The sequence below is a fragment of the Vespa mandarinia genome, chromosome 3 (genome assembly GCF_050613455.1).
Source record: "Vespa mandarinia isolate Hongniang chromosome 3, ASM5061345v1, whole genome shotgun sequence".
Lineage (NCBI taxonomy): Eukaryota > Metazoa > Arthropoda > Insecta > Hymenoptera > Vespidae > Vespa > Vespa mandarinia.
Window position 1 is genome coordinate 2,648,871 of NC_140812.1, and position 15,899 is coordinate 2,664,769.

General features: G+C 27.5%; 4 protein-coding genes across 6 annotated transcripts; 2 read left to right on the plus strand and 2 right to left on the minus strand.

The window, feature by feature from the left end:
* Positions 1-208: 208 nt before the first annotated feature.
* Pi3K92E (phosphatidylinositol 3-kinase 92E) lies at positions 209-9,415 on the minus strand. 2 transcript variants are annotated; one of them, XR_004840228.2, is made up of 11 exons: positions 8,715-9,415; positions 8,114-8,572; positions 4,805-5,239; positions 4,251-4,681; positions 3,846-4,139; positions 3,491-3,769; positions 3,109-3,378; positions 2,674-2,988; positions 2,134-2,596; positions 1,806-2,049; positions 211-686 (listed from the first exon to the last, which is right to left on the minus strand). XR_004840228.2 is itself a non-coding variant. In XM_035882416.2 (10 exons), the coding sequence occupies exons 1-10, from the start codon at positions 8,856-8,858 to the stop codon at positions 1,918-1,920; spliced, it is 3,222 nt and encodes a 1,073-aa protein (XP_035738309.1). In that variant the 5' UTR covers positions 8,859-9,414; the 3' UTR covers positions 209-1,917. The 2 variants fall into 2 exon arrangements, 1 of the variants encoding a protein (XP_035738309.1); XM_035882416.2 differs by having other exon boundaries at positions 209-2,049; positions 8,715-9,414.
* On the plus strand, positions 5,745-8,039 carry Spindly (spindle apparatus coiled-coil protein 1 spindly). The gene is made up of 6 exons (XM_035882426.2): positions 5,745-6,079; positions 6,156-6,450; positions 6,536-6,656; positions 6,732-7,029; positions 7,116-7,272; positions 7,334-8,039. Exons 1-6 carry the CDS (start codon positions 5,811-5,813, stop codon positions 7,952-7,954), a joined length of 1,761 nt encoding a protein of 586 aa, XP_035738319.1. The 5' UTR covers positions 5,745-5,810; the 3' UTR covers positions 7,955-8,039.
* A 467-nt stretch (positions 9,416-9,882) lies between the features above and the next one.
* Positions 9,883-12,275, plus strand: eIF2beta (eukaryotic translation initiation factor 2 subunit beta). Its single transcript, XM_035882439.2, has 6 exons — positions 9,883-10,059; positions 10,620-10,877; positions 10,993-11,149; positions 11,387-11,577; positions 11,659-11,943; positions 12,030-12,275. The coding sequence occupies exons 1-6, from the start codon at positions 10,042-10,044 to the stop codon at positions 12,072-12,074; spliced, it is 954 nt and encodes a 317-aa protein (XP_035738332.1). The 5' UTR covers positions 9,883-10,041; the 3' UTR covers positions 12,075-12,275.
* Positions 12,276-13,162: 887 nt separating this feature from the next.
* Positions 13,163-15,698, minus strand: LOC118448753 (putative aarF domain-containing protein kinase 5). 2 transcript variants are annotated; one of them, XM_035882427.2, is made up of 10 exons: positions 15,557-15,698; positions 15,198-15,502; positions 14,987-15,112; positions 14,740-14,898; positions 14,538-14,669; positions 14,281-14,446; positions 14,016-14,186; positions 13,760-13,934; positions 13,515-13,682; positions 13,178-13,447 (listed from the first exon to the last, which is right to left on the minus strand). In XM_035882427.2, exons 1-10 carry the CDS (start codon positions 15,636-15,638, stop codon positions 13,336-13,338), a joined length of 1,596 nt encoding a protein of 531 aa, XP_035738320.1. In that variant the 5' UTR covers positions 15,639-15,698; the 3' UTR covers positions 13,178-13,335. The 2 variants fall into 2 exon arrangements, with proteins under 2 accessions (XP_085512230.1, XP_035738320.1); XM_085656104.1 differs by lacking the exons at positions 14,538-14,669; positions 14,740-14,898 and having other exon boundaries at positions 13,163-13,447.
* Between the last annotated feature and the right edge of the window lie 201 nt (positions 15,699-15,899).

Here is a 15,899-nt window from a genome sequence, read left to right on the forward strand (position 1 = left end):
ATCTTGCAACAACTTCGTCCTTGTTAATCTTATATAAGAAAATTATGAACGCGCAGAAATATTTATTACTGTAATAAATAAAATAAAGTATAATCTGAACTAATGGTAATATATGGCTTTTTAAATTAGAAAAAATTTTAATGAATATTATAATATAGATTATTATAAAAGAGAAACTTGCAATTTCAATGGTCATCACGTTTTCGACGTTCGATCAATGTTTATTTATCATTTACACAATTTTCAAACAGCCGATAATATTAACGGCTTTTGAATATAAACAAAACTTTTTATTTATCGATCAATAACATAATTCTTGATTTGGATACTCCCACTTCCCCCCACCCTCACTCTTATTCTCTTTTTTTTCTTTCTTTTGGTTGAAGTTTTATCACATTGTTTGTATTAGCAAAAAATGTGTTAATTATGATTGTCATGAATATCTTGGTTATAGATATTCCATAATTATGAGATGACAGCAATCGTAAATAAACATTCGATTGGAGATTCCATATCATTAATACAAAAACAATATTTTTTCAGTCAGACATTTTCTTTTTTTTTCTCAAAAGGGCCATCATTATTCCAACATTTTATGGTAGGAAAACATTGGTAATCGTCTCTTATTATTATACATTGTTTAATGTTTCTTAAAGAATATGTTTTGCTTAAGCTTAATATGCTTCCTGTATAAAAAAAAAATACATTTTATTAGACTATCCAATTCAAAGAAAGGAATTGCTGACATTTGCAATACTCTTCAAAAAGTCAGTGTATGCTCAACAATTATTTACTGAACTTGTAAAAAAAAAAAGAATAACATTTATGCAACGCAAAGATGTTTCCTATGTATGGATACATAAAAACAAAAACGTATAAAAATGTGCTAATAAAACGAAAAATAGTCCTCTCGACACTTATTATTTTTGGCACCTGAGACGGTCGCCACGTCGACCCAACGGCAGAAACCTGGTAATGCTCCGCTTACAAATTTAAGTTATTTAAACATAATTTTATGAATAAATATTGCTTTGAATTATCACACTATCACTGACTATTGCATAGTACGATTTATATTAAGGGCGATAAGAAATAATGCTTAAGTGTTATTAATAAATTATAAGATAAAATTTATTATTCTTAGTTTCTGCACTACTGTCGAAGACTAAGTAATAAAAATACAATAGCTTTTTTCTATTTTATCATCCTTTACATGTAAGAACCTCACGTTTTGGTATACTTGAATGTACTTCTTATTGCCGTATTAATAGAATTGGATTTAAATGGATTTCTTAAACAGTAGTCCTCTAGTAGAATTTCTATGCATACCATTTTAAGGCGCTCTAGTGTAGTGTGATATTTAAAGAAGACAATTTACATATAAGGTAGTTCTGTACAAGCCAGTTATCAGCAATTTTTAAATGAAACTTTTTTACAAAATTCAAAGCAATATACTTTTTCAAATTAAACATAATTTTATTGTTAAATTTATGAATAGGCTGTCTATGTTAAGAAATGATATGTATCATACATCAGCCTCTGAAAATATATGCCACAGTGTATTTCTTACTATTAAGTATTTTTATGAATATCGTGTTCAACGACTGAGAGCTTAATAAAACGCGTCCGCCTGATTTTCATTGTTTTGTCATCCATAGACAGCAATTCACATTAACAGTTCGATTTAAAACATTATATGTGCATTATACGTATTCATTGCATGTAGTAAATACTGTCTTATTCACAACTTCTTAGTACATTGACTTTTTAGAAATTGTTAATCAGCATACTTCACTGACTCTTACCACCTTCAAAAGTTTCTCAGACATTAACTTTACACTGCCTATAGAGCATAACTGCATTCTAACTATCGTCAAACACATTGAAATAATATCGTTCCTTTTCTAGTATAACTTTTCATATTGTTTTATTATTTTTAGCCATGTTATGTGAAGCCCAATTAAGTGAAGTTTTCCATGAGTTGCAAAGTGCCTCATCGAATTTACTTCTAAAGTGTTTTTGAGCTTCACTTTCAGACATTTCTAACACCTGTAATTAAAAAAATATACAATAAATACCATACTATAAAAGTTTAAATATTTTAAAATATGAAAATATATCGCATATATATACCAATGTATCTCTTAAATAGTTGAGATCTTTTTCTGATGAAAGTTCAGGAAGTCCAGTAGATATCATCATTGCAAATAAGGATAGAATTAAACCACCATGCTGTCTTAAAATTAAAAAAGCTTGTTCACAATGACTTTGAAATCGCTGAAATTCCACAGCTTGCCCTTTCTTTGTCTGTCCTTTATTAATTACATGAACAAAATCATTAGTTAATACAAACGGCACGCGTTCACGTCTAAACCCAAATTTCTCTTTAAAATGTCCGAGGATATGACCAAAATCAACATGAAATAGTTGGCCAGTTTTTTTAACCATAATATTATCAGAATGTCTATCAGCAATTCCAAGAACATATGTTGCGACACAATACCCAGCACAGCTTAACGTAAATTCTTCAATGGCTTTATTTAAAGCTACTTCTGTATGATTATGATCTTTTAACCAAGCTAATAATGAACCTCTCCTAAAAAAAATCCATTAAAAAAATAATAGTATGCAAAAATAAATACATCATAGACCGATATCTGCAATCGTATGTACCTAAAAGCAGCGGTTGCAGAAAACGTGCCTTTCTCTTTTTGTATATTTGCAATGGTCTCAGCATTTAAAACTACTTCAATCATTCCAACTCTATTCTCTGTAGATATACAACCGTATGGATTCATACGTAAATCCAAACCTTCTCTTTTCCACAACTTGTCCATGATCCTTAACATCTGAAGTGTAAGCATATCTTGTCTCAAATCATCTCCATGTTTAAGTATTAAATAGATATCTTCACCAAATGGATCCGCATTTTCAAAGACAAGCCACAATGGTCGCATTTTACTATCCATAACCCTACACTTTTCAACTCTACAAATAGAACACAAATGTGAAACAAATAGGAATACATTTAATGTAATACGTGAAACTAAGAACGTACGAAAGATATTATAATAAGCTTAATAAAATATTTGCTTTTACAAAGCTTACTTTAGATGTTTCCACCTAAAGCTTGGATCTAATGGATTAAGAACATTAGATAATGCTTCTTGACAATGCGGTTCTTGAATAAAATCTTGGAAGGTTTGAAGTGCTGCTTTACGATCTTTTTTCTGCTTAACTTGTTCTGAAGCACATCTTAACTTATCCAAGCACTCCATTTGTTTAAAAAGTGCTCGCATATGTTGTTGACTACCTCTACAATAAGCTTCAAGTATAAGACCAAAACGAACAGAAACGGAACCAACTTGCATTTCTGACCTGAAATACAAAATGATCGATTAGTTTTAGACTGATTTCTCTTTAACAATACCAAATATTTCAGTATACGCGTAGGTATTCAGTATACATGCAACAATAGAATATCACACACCGAAGATGCCAAAACAAATAATGTCCTATCCTCTGGTTATTAAGAGCACGTCCTAATAGAAATTCAGTTAAATCACATGATAAATAATTTTCATGTTTCAATGCTTGAGCCAATTGTAAAAGATACAAACTCAAATCCTCATCACTAACATCTAAAAGACAACGTACAGCAAAACTTCTAACATTTTGATCAGCATAGGCATAATCTAATAATTCTAATGCTTTTTCTACTGGCAATGTTGGCCATTGTTGTACTAATGCTGTAGCTTCAGCTACTTCTCTGAAAAAAAAAGAACAACAATCAGATTGAATTTAATCTTCCATCACTAAAATATATAAAATTTGTGTAGTGTTACTTGTGATCATTCCATTCTACACATTGCAATAGTTTGGCCAAAACTGTTGGAATTTCATGAAGACAATGATGCCTCAATGCCCACATAGTTTTCTTCTCCTGTTCATGAAGTTCATGGAGTGGATCTCTATCTGCTAAAGATCTTAATTGTTCTAATTGTTGAAATTTATTAATGTCATTGTCTTGATTTGGTTCTTCTTGCATTATTCTTTCACTAGCAGATTCACGTAGTTTTCTTGCATATTCTACCATTTTTTCTGGAGTAGGATAGAGTACAGATTTATCTTTTCCATAGCTGTAAAAAAAATTAACTTAATCTATCTCTTAAAATATAAAAAAAAGAGTATTAAAGATTTATCTTGTAAATAGTTTGTTTAAACTGCCTAAAAACAAAGCATAAGCATACTTAGGAAATGTCAGCATAAGTGCTGCTGCTCTATCAATATGTGGATTTGATACTACTGTCCCTAAAGGATGAAGTAAATCATCATTCTGCATATCCTCTGCATATGTCCATGTATATAATGTCATTGCTCCAGTCTTTAATTGAGACTTAAAGTCATATATAGTTGTGTTTGCCCAACACAAAGGATTTATAAAGAATTCCTGCTTAGAATCTTTAACCAGTCTTCTACTCTTTAGGCCTTTTGAAGTTTTACTAATTTCATACAAGACAAAACATAAACGTGCCATTCGAGGTATATCCTTAACTTTTATATCAAATCTAAGAGTTTCTTCCCATTCACAACTACCATCCGAGCTTACTATAGTTTCTTTGGTTTTCTGACTCTCACACAATGACTTCCCGCCATGGAAAAGGCCAGCTTGCAACCCAATCTATGTATACAAATTTGACAGCTTAAAGAATACTGTCAATATAATGAATTGACAATAAAACTGTAAAACTAAAATTAATTTCATGGATATTTCTGAAGTCAATTTATAAATAAACTTGTATACCTCTACTGTCCGATGGGCAGCATCACAGTTGAGTCGAGAAATACCATTTACAGTGAACACAAATGGATCATCTATCTTCCAAGCAGAAACATGTTTGCCTTTTTTACGAAGTGTAAGCGTAGAAAAGGAAGGTCTTGTGCGCTGTAGTGCATCTACATCTGGATTCTCAGGACCATTATCCTGATCTAAAGATACACTATCTACATTGAGAGTAATAAGCGTTGGTGTAATGTCTCTTGCTAAACAATCTTGGATATAATTAAACTGTATAAGAGGATATTCTCCAATCAAATATTCTTCTTGACCACATACTTTAAGTATGAAATCATTTGGATGTTCACCTCGTAACATCATCGTATTTGCCCTCTTATTTAAAATAAGTACCAATAGCTCATATGGTGTAGTAGAATGCGAGATTTGAAATGTAAAAGATGTCTAAAAATAATAAGTCATTATTAATATACGTTTCTTTTCTTGAAAAATGAATTTAAATATCATATTTTACATTTTTACACAATATAATATATTAATAATATAATTGATATAAAACGGATGTGTATGTGTACGTCTATATATATATATATATATATATATATATATATATATATATATATATATATATATATATATACAAGCGTGGATATGTGCATATGTGTATGTATCCATATATAAATAAGGGTATATATATATATAGTTCGGTTCATTAACAATAAACGATTTATTTCCTTTACAGTTTTATTCTATCTTATATACATTAACAAATAGTTGTATCTCATTATATATATATATTAATATATATATTAATATATATATTACTATATATATTATAATATATATATTAATATATATTATTATATATATTATTTCTTTTTTGTTGTAGAATAAACTTTGATTTTACAATTACATTAATTTATGCCGATATAGTACATCTCAAGTACATGAGAATTCAAATTTCTTCAATTGATTCCCGCCGAATGTATAGAGAAAACATAAACATAACCTCAAAATGTCTGAGACAATGTCTTCGTGTAATGAAAGTGCATTTATAGGCTCGAAAGATGAATATTTAAACGAGACTTTTGATGGAAGTACAGATTATCGTAAAATACATTTACAAAATGAAAATTATCGTCAAGAATTACACGAATTACATCTAAAACTTATCCATAATGAAGCTATGCAAAGGGAACTTCAAGAAGTTAATGAATCATTGGAACAATTGCTAATAAAGGAAAAAGAGAAAGCAGAAAAAAAACTTCACGATATTCAAGAAAAGTAAATAAACATATAAAATTATAAAACATATATAAATTTTTTAATATTTATAGTAATTATGTTTTTTTTAATCTAGAAACCGGGAAACTAAAGAAGCGTATGAAAATCAACTTAGTGATCTAGGAATAATATTAGAAAATAAAGAAAAAGAAAATAAGGAATTATATGATTCATTACATCAATTCAAAGTTAAAACATCACAAGATAATTCATATAAAACCGATGATATTGAAGAAAAGTTAACACCATTAAAAGAGCAGATCCAAGAACTTTTAATCAATTTAGAAGATGAAAAACGAAAAAAAGAGGATGCTGAAGAAACTATTAAAGATATAAAAAATCAAGTTTTTGAACTTCAAGAAATTTTAGAAGTATACTGTTTATTCAAAAAATTATGCACTTAAGATTAAATAAATCAAATATTATAAAAATAATCTAAATAATTATTTTATATAGGTAACTAAAAATAATTTGAAAGAAAAAAATGAAGTATTAGAAAGTATTCGTGAAGAATTAGTTATTTGTCGTTCAGAGATAGAAACATTGAAAATTGTTCCTGCTAGTGAATCGTGCAAAGGTAATTTTTAAAATTAATTATTACATATAAAAGGAAATATTAAAGAAGATAATAAACATTGTAATACTATTATAGGTAATTCTTTGTTTGCTGAAGTTGAGGATCGACGTCAACTTGCGGTAAATAAAGTAACTATTTTAAAAAAGAAATATGATGAACTAAAACAAGCATATGATATAAAAGCTGAAGAAGTTAAAACTCTTAAAATAGAGAAAGCATCTATATTAAGAAAATGGGATGAATATGTAAACATATTTTCAGAAGATAATGAATTAATAAATAAATATAAAAACAGAATTCGAGATTTGGAAAAAAAATTATTAGAAGTTCAACAAACTAATACCGAAACGAAAACAATTGATAACTCCTTTAGGTAAGCATGTTCTTTATAATCATTCTTTTGTTTTCTTATAAAATAAAGTACTGTGTTTGTATAAAACAAAATTATATTTACTTCAGCTATTTGGAGTCATTACTAGCAGAGAAAAAAAAAGAAATACAGGAGTTACATCAGAGGATTGAACGTGATTCTGTTGATATGTTACTTCAAACTGAAATAAAACATAAAATAGCTAAACAACTTCAATACTGGCAATATAAAGCAATGTATATGGAAGTAAGTTCTTTTATTAAATATAAAACTATTTTTATATAATTACTGTAATATTACTTTGCAGGCACAATTATCAGCAATTAAAAGTCAGTTAGAATTGGAAAATGCAATTTCATCAGATTATAAATTATTTTTTGAAGCAATAGAACAACACAGGACTATTTATAAAGATTTTCCTGATAAAGAAGAAATAATATTAGAAAGTGATATAAAAAATATTGAAAAAGTTACATCAGAATTAACAACATTAAAAAATACATTACCAATTAATTACCTTAAGTCTAAGAACATGCTACAAACAACTAGTAATATAGATACCGTATATAAATCAGATCTATTAATAAATAAATCATATAAAGCAGATATTGATAAAAATTGTCTTGATCATGACAATGATAGCACATCCAAATTTGAAGATACAAAATTGGAAGGAAACGCGAACATAGTACAATGCAAAATAATAGAGAACAATACAATACTAGATCTTAAAGCAACTCATATTGAAACAACAGATTTAAATTTAATTGGAGAAGTACAAAAACCGCAGAAAATTGTACAGTTTGCTGAAGATACAAAAAATTCATTAAGTGACAATTCCATAATAAAAAAGAAGCAAAATGAAGAAAAAAAGAAAATTAGAAAACAATACAAAACTATATATATTTCATCTGAATCATCTAAATAAAAGACTAAAGATATTGTGACAATGAATGGAAAATTGTAAATGTATATGCAATTCTGCTTTACAATTGTATTTTTATATGTAAAACTACCCTTGTTAATTTTTATAACTTTCTACTTAATGCTTATTTTTATAATATAAAAATATATAAATATTACATACCTCTGTATTCCTGAATTTTGTAACAAGAACAAGATTTCCATCCTTTAGCCGACATTCAATATTTTTAGGTATCGCAGAACTTGGAGCTAACCTTAATGGATACTGATATTGTACTTTCTCCACCCATGATTTTTTTTGTCTAGCAACAGCTACTTCATCACCCAATACTCGCATTTTCCATCTGAAGTCATTGACTTCAGAATTTTTTAAGGCAGCAAATTCATGTAATCCTTTTCCAATTATATGACCTATTTGGGCATCTAAATTCCTATCATTTTTTATACCTTCTCGTTCAATAACTTTTAATACAGAACAAAATGGTTTTATATCACAAAGACGTCTTGTTTCATCTCGTAGTTCTTCTGCCTCTGCATTTGAGTTGATGTATGAAAATACATATGATTGCGCATCTTTCAATATTCCATGAAGAGGATACTTGCTTGCCTCGTCCCAAAGATCCTATAATACTCATATTCTATTATTTGTGAACACGCATTTAGTTAGGAAAAAAAAAAATATATATATATAATTATATAACATTTCTACTCAGACAATTTGATAACTATGAAAGAATTTTAAGAATATTAAAAAAAATACTTGCTTCTTTAATTTCAGCCAATGTAGCATTACGATTTGTATCAAGTGGGACTACCACACCGTTGGGCATCAAACATGTTAACTCTACGACTTCTGTTGGTGTTTTTGCCCAAAAATCGTAAGTATATGTGCTTGGTATATGCACCATGATGAAAAATGTATTAGTGCATTAGGCACAAAACAAGGCTAAGTATTATTCAGGCACTAGAATAGCAACAGTGTCGAACTCAAAACTGGCAGTTATCAAATACATCTCCTGTCTGGTTTACATAATTTCATAAGCTCTATGTCAAGCAAATTATCTCCCCTCATTGTAGTGGAGAAAATATATACAATATTGTCTTAAAATCATTTAATATTTATTTTGATGTAAACACACATTTGTCAGTTTTATCACTTTCCTGTAAAAGCAGTACATACAACCTATGGTGTTACAAAGTGTACCACACTGTCACTTCAATTCGAGATCCAAAACAATATTACGTCTTCGTGATTTTTACAAATTAAATAACAAAATATTTTATCCTTTACTTTTTTCTCTCTTAATGAGTTTTGTTCTATCAATAATTTATGATTTGTATTCGCATACATGCAATCATATTTCTTGCAAATAACAACACAAGTCATCCATTATTTGTTGCGTTGAGTGAGCAAGCCAGAGTAAGCACAATTTACAGATAATTTAACGACAGAAGGGTAAAACTTTGGTTGTACATTCATGTAACTAAATAAACCACACATCTATCGTTTCATGAAAATTAAAGTTATCAACTCGTTGATTGGAGTAATGTAATTGTATATAGTATCCTCTAAAATTATAATATTAATTTAGATATCCAAAATAAATTATAAATAAATACTATATGAATGGTTATGAAGTAAATTCGTAAAATTATATTATGTAAATTCAAATACAGTAATATGTTATTAATCTTGGCATACATTATTATCGAGTGTCATAATTGGGAGATTATCAATTTGTCAAAATTATTCAGGTGAAAATTGTTTTACTTTTTACGGAACTTAATCATTTAATTTTGAAAGATCACAAAAAATAAAAGAATTTAAAGTTTTAGAAACATGTCTCACTTATGAACAATAAACGTTATCTCTTTATAAGAATCGCCATCATATGGGTCAACATGTCGCTGTAATAAAAATCCACCCACAGGTTCAAAAGTCGAATTTCTGATGCAACACTCTGGAAGAAGTCTTGAATACGTTGGATGGATGAGTGTCGATTGAAGATATTTGTAAAATTAGCTATTTAAAGTCATTAGAAAATATTGAAATTTCTGTAAAATCTTCAACGGTTTAATTTCACATACAAAATGACAGAAGAAGATTCGGTATGTTGTCCTACAAGACTATATAGAAGCAACATATTTTAATATGAATGAAGAGAGTAAAATCATGGTTCTGTTAATACATCCTATATATTTTCGTTAATATTTCATATAATGAAAAAAAATATAGTAATCTTTTTGACATTTAAAAGAATTTTATAAACATTAGTGTCTCAAAAGCAAGAACTCGTGCCCATTGAGAGAAACCCAACCTCAAAAGCATGTGGATACTTCGCCATCATAAAAATTTTCGTCACGAGCTTATACTCATAATGTATAATAAATAGAATTCACATTACTTCTAGATAAATGCTCTCATTAAAATCACTGTTTATTTTTGGACTATCGATTTACATAAAAAGTTTGCGTGTAATAAAGTATTTAATCAATATAATTATGATGTCCAGATGTTAGTTCAATATTACACTAATTTTATAAAATACAATCAACTTTCTTCAATTCCATAAAATTAAAATATTGTGCTATATTTATTCTGTAATTACAAAAACAATTGAATAAAATAACCCAAGAGATATGATTTTAATAATTGTATATCTTTATAGATTTTTGACCCCAGCTTAAAGAAAAAGAAAAAGAAAAAGAGGGGTGTATTTGACATTGATGGTGAATTCAATGAAGCAGGTAGCACTGGTGATGCTAATGAAATGACAGGTGATAAGGAAAATCAAGAACCAGAACCTCTTATGGCTGAGGATGATGAAACTTTGGATCTGGAAAATTTTGGAAAAAAAAAGAAAAAAAAGAAAAAGGCATTTAATTTAAATGACTTAGATGCTGCTTTACCAGATGCAAAAAAAGAAGTAAATATCATTAAAAATAATGATGTTAATCTCATTTGTACATCATAATGTATTTTGTATCTTAAAAAAAATGTAGTTAATTATAATAATATTTCATAAATGTATATGTTTAAAGGATGTTATGGAGCCACCAGTGGAAGAAACTGCTGTAGATGATAATTTAGATTTAGATATGGATTTTTCAAAAACAAAAAAGAAGAAGAAGAAGAAGAAGGATCTAGACGAATTAGTGGCAGAAGAAGAGCGTAAAGAAATCGAAGACAAAGAAAATGGTAAATATAATATAATATAGATTTATCTGTTTATGTTTCAGTTGGTTTATCTTATTTATTATTTGTTAACATGCTGCACTGAATCTGAGCGAAGTGCAGAGTATGGTAAGGAAAAGAGGGATTCTTTATATATCAGATTCATGTAATATAGTAAAAATATTTAGTTTTATAAATTCTATCATTTCAAATATGTTTTCTCTTCGAAATCTATTTCTAAGAAATATATTTATTCTTTAGTGGAGGAAACAAGTTTGTGGGTAGGATCAGATAGAGATTATACGTATGATGAATTACTTGTAAGAGTATTCAACATCATGCGAGAAAAGAATCCTGATATGGTTGCTGGTAAGAAGCAGAAATTTGTTATGCGTCCTCCACAGGTTGTACGTATAGGTACAAAGAAAACATCTTTTGCTAATTTTACAGAGGTAATATCTTGTTATAAATGTAATATTGTGTAATATTTTAACAAAGACATTTTTTGATATGTTTACAAAATTCCTTTATAGATATGTAAAACATTACATAGACAACCAAAACATTTACTTGATTTCTTATTGGCTGAATTGGGTACAAGTGGCTCTGTAGATGGAAACAGTCAACTTATTATTAAAGGACGTTTCCAACAAAAACAAATTGAGAATGTGCTTAGGAGATATATCAAGGAATATGTTACCTGTCACACATGTCGTTCACCAGACACTATTCTTCAAAAAGATACTCGACTATTTTTCTTACAATGTGAAACTTGTGGGTCTAGGTGCTCTGTAGCCAGTATAAAATCTGGATTTCAAGTAAGAAACTTTTATATGCATATTTAATATAACAAATACGTTGTAATATTATATTTTACTATAATGTATTGTATTGTATATTCCAGGCTGTCACAGGAAAACGTGCTGCTATTCGAGCAAAAACTGCCTAAACAATTTCTCATTTTTTCCATGGATATCATGAATTCTTTTTTAAAATCTATCTCAGCTTGCTTATATCGAAAAATCATACTTCTTTAATTTATTACATCAGTACATAAAACAAAACTGAAAGTATTACATACATCAACAAAATATCTGTCTATTTTGAGTTTGTATTACCATATTAAAAGTTGAATGTACATACATGGTAATACCTAGAAAACTTTCTTCTCTATTCTGATACATTATTTTTCCTGTTGAAGTCAGCAGATAAGTAATGTGCATTGCATCCTACAAAGTTCACATTAGGTCATTAAAAAAATCATCTTTTACTGGAACATGTAGTTTAGCTAGCGCATTACTTATCCATGTCACTAATATTTTAATGCAATATCTTTTAAAGAACAAATTGTTCAAGTATAAAATAGTATATAGTACCAATTGTTAAAAATGCTTAAACAATTAATAATTTCTTATATTATTTTATTAACACAAAATTTATAATATTAGATTGAATGCCACCAGTGTTTCATATATACAAATACAGAAAAGAATGAAGAATTTATTATTGTTCCATTGTTTTTAAACAATAATGATCATATAAGTAATGCATAATATGTCAAGCTTCTTTCAGATTTTACTGATGAAGTCATTTCCTAGGTAATAATTTATTCAAATAATGTATTTACTAGGTAATAAATTTATTTGGAAGGATTTTGTTATATTCTTTATGATCACGAATTAATCATGAAAAAAGGTGTCGTTATAATTTGTAATAAAATAAAAATTATAAATATAAATAAGAAAGATATTGTTATAATTAGTTAAACTTGATCTACCATTATGTTTACCACGTAAATTATTATGAATGGAAAAGTGCATTATTATTTTTTAGTAATAATAAATACAAATGTATAACAAATTATTAAAATAGTATATTAAAAATAGTGTTTTTTTAATATTTCATATACAAGAGAATTTCATTAAGGTATTGAATTATACAATGTAACTCTCAAATTAAATATAATTTTTTCAAAGTATCTAGTTGTCAGTATAAAAGTGATATAACATACAACTTCTATTTGTAAATTTTTTTTTAATTCAATGATTTAATCAAAATGAATAATTCATAATATACAACATAACAATAATTTTGGCATAAAATAATATTTACAGAATTAATATATTGTAGTTATTTCATGATGTACCTTCCTACATACATTTAACATGTAAATAAAAAATTAAATTTTTATTTAATTAAATAACAAAAAATTATTGCGAATATTGAGCCGCTACAAGTTCCACAATTTGTTTGGTATCGTATCCTATTAACCACAAAAAATTTAAATAAGTTTTAAGTAACCATTGAGCGAAACTGTATAACCTGTAAAAAATTATAAATAAATTTAAATAATACTAATAATATCTACCAATTTTAGAAACGAACTTACCATAAATATGTTTCAAATTTTGCCTTATACATTGTCCCCTTAATATATTTACTAACTGATAGATTTGTAACTTTATATTTTCCACGTACAGCAATCTGTGCCATTATCCTATATCGATCTACCATACTTCCATGATCTTGTATGATAGCACGTATAGTATTTAAATTCCTTAAATAAAAAAGTATATAGTTATTTTTATCAGTGCCTTGATTTTTCATGTTGGCGAAATAATGTACAATATTTACCTAATAATCAACATCATAGTTTTGGGCATTGTTCTTAATGTTGCTGTAATTCTATCAAAATGTTCTTGTGCTTGTTGAATCATATGTTCTTTCAATCTTTTTCCTTTTTCAGTTGTTAAAAACGAAGATAATGAATATGGTGCTTGAGTTAATATTTCAGCTAGAAGAATGGGATCTAGAAATATACTATATTTACTTATAAGGCAATGAACTTTTATAAAGATTGGCTACAAAATTTTAATAACATTCTCCATACCCTCCACATTCAATTCTTTACCATATACATTCAAAGCATGAGTATTTTTCAAAATCATAGATTCCCAGAAATTACATAAGCTAATTCTTGTTTTCTCTGGCAAATATTCATATAATCCATGATCTAATAGAACTATTTGCGCTTTATTGTCCTGTCCCTTCCTAATAAAAACTATAGATAACACATTATTTTGTTACAAGAATCTATTTTATATTTTTTAAAATCTATTGATATCTAAAAGTTATAATAAACTAAGAAACATTACTATTGCCAGGATGAGGATCACCATGAACAAATCCTGTATGAAAAATTTGTTCTGCCATTAAAGTAATTAGTTTCGTGTCTATATCATACATGTTTAGTCCTTTATTTTTTAATTCTTTGACATTATTTATCTTAATGCCATCGATCCATTCAGTTGTAAGGATTCTCTAAAATAAAAATATTTACAAAGTAAGATAATTTACGATAAGGATTTAAAAACATTAATTAATTCTTCATTTTTATGGTGAACTTATTAACCTTTGTACTGAGATCCCAATAAACTTTAGGTATATGTACATAATCATGTTGTTTTAGATCTTTTGCACATTTCTCTGAATTTTTTCCTTCTATTTCAAAATCTAATTCTTGTGATAAAGTTTCAAAAAGCTCCTAAAATCAATTTTAAAACAATTCGTAAAAAGAATAAAGAAAAAAATATGTGTATACTATATTTACTTACATCCACTACCCAGTGTAAATTAAATTTTGGATGCATAATTGTAATGATTTTTAGCAAATAATTTAATGTTCTCATGTCAGAATAAAATCTATCTTTAAGATCAATATATTGTACTTTAACAGCTACAGATTTACCATCCATAGTTTCTGCTTTATAAACCTAAATTTGTTTATCATATTAAGTTATAGATTCAATTAGTAAATATAAGCATTCATTTAAAAATGGATTTATTTGTCTATTTGTATACCTGGGCTAAACTAGCAGCTGCAATAGGATGCTCATCAATCTTATGAAATACTTCCTTAGGTCTTTTTCCAAATTCTTGTAGAAATATTTCTTGTAATTCATTTTCATCACGCGTTAAACATTTATCCTTAATAAAAGAAATGGTTGCAAATATTTTTATCAATAAAATGTTATAATAACCAATGATAAAATTTGCTACATATTATGGATACCTGTAAAATTTCTAAAGAATTAACATACTCTTTAGGAAGGATATGATTAACAGCTGCCAAGCCTTGTCCGAGTTTTATATATATTCCTCCATTTTGCAAACAACCTTGTACAATACGATGTGCTGATCGCTGATGAATTTCAGATTCTGTATATCCCATTAATGGAGCTACCCAATAATCTAAAGATACTGTTAATCCTATTACAAGTGATCTTCCAAATCTAGTTAGACTCGCAATTTTAGATTGTAATGACCTCCTTTTATTTGGATGAAAAAGCGTATAACTAGTGCCTAGTAACAGCAATCCTACAACGCTTTAATGTTATTCCCAGTTTCATAAACAATAGTTAATTTACATACCTGTACTAGTATATTTAATTACTTTTTTCTTTGATGAATAATTTACTTGTTTTGTAATACTTAATAAGTTGTAACGTAACATTTGTTATAATAGTATTTATTTTAATTATTTATACATAAAATAGACAAAAGCCAATATGTATATATGAAGTTTGACTTTTTTTAAGAACATATGAAAGCTGTCATCTTTGAAAAGAGGTTATAAAACTTAATATGATAAGCTCTTTATAACTCTTTCTTATAGTACTTTATTTCTATGAAATAATTTATAAAACTATAAATGACGAAAAGAACAATGTATTAATATTGTACCTTTCGTTGTATATATAAATATACATATATA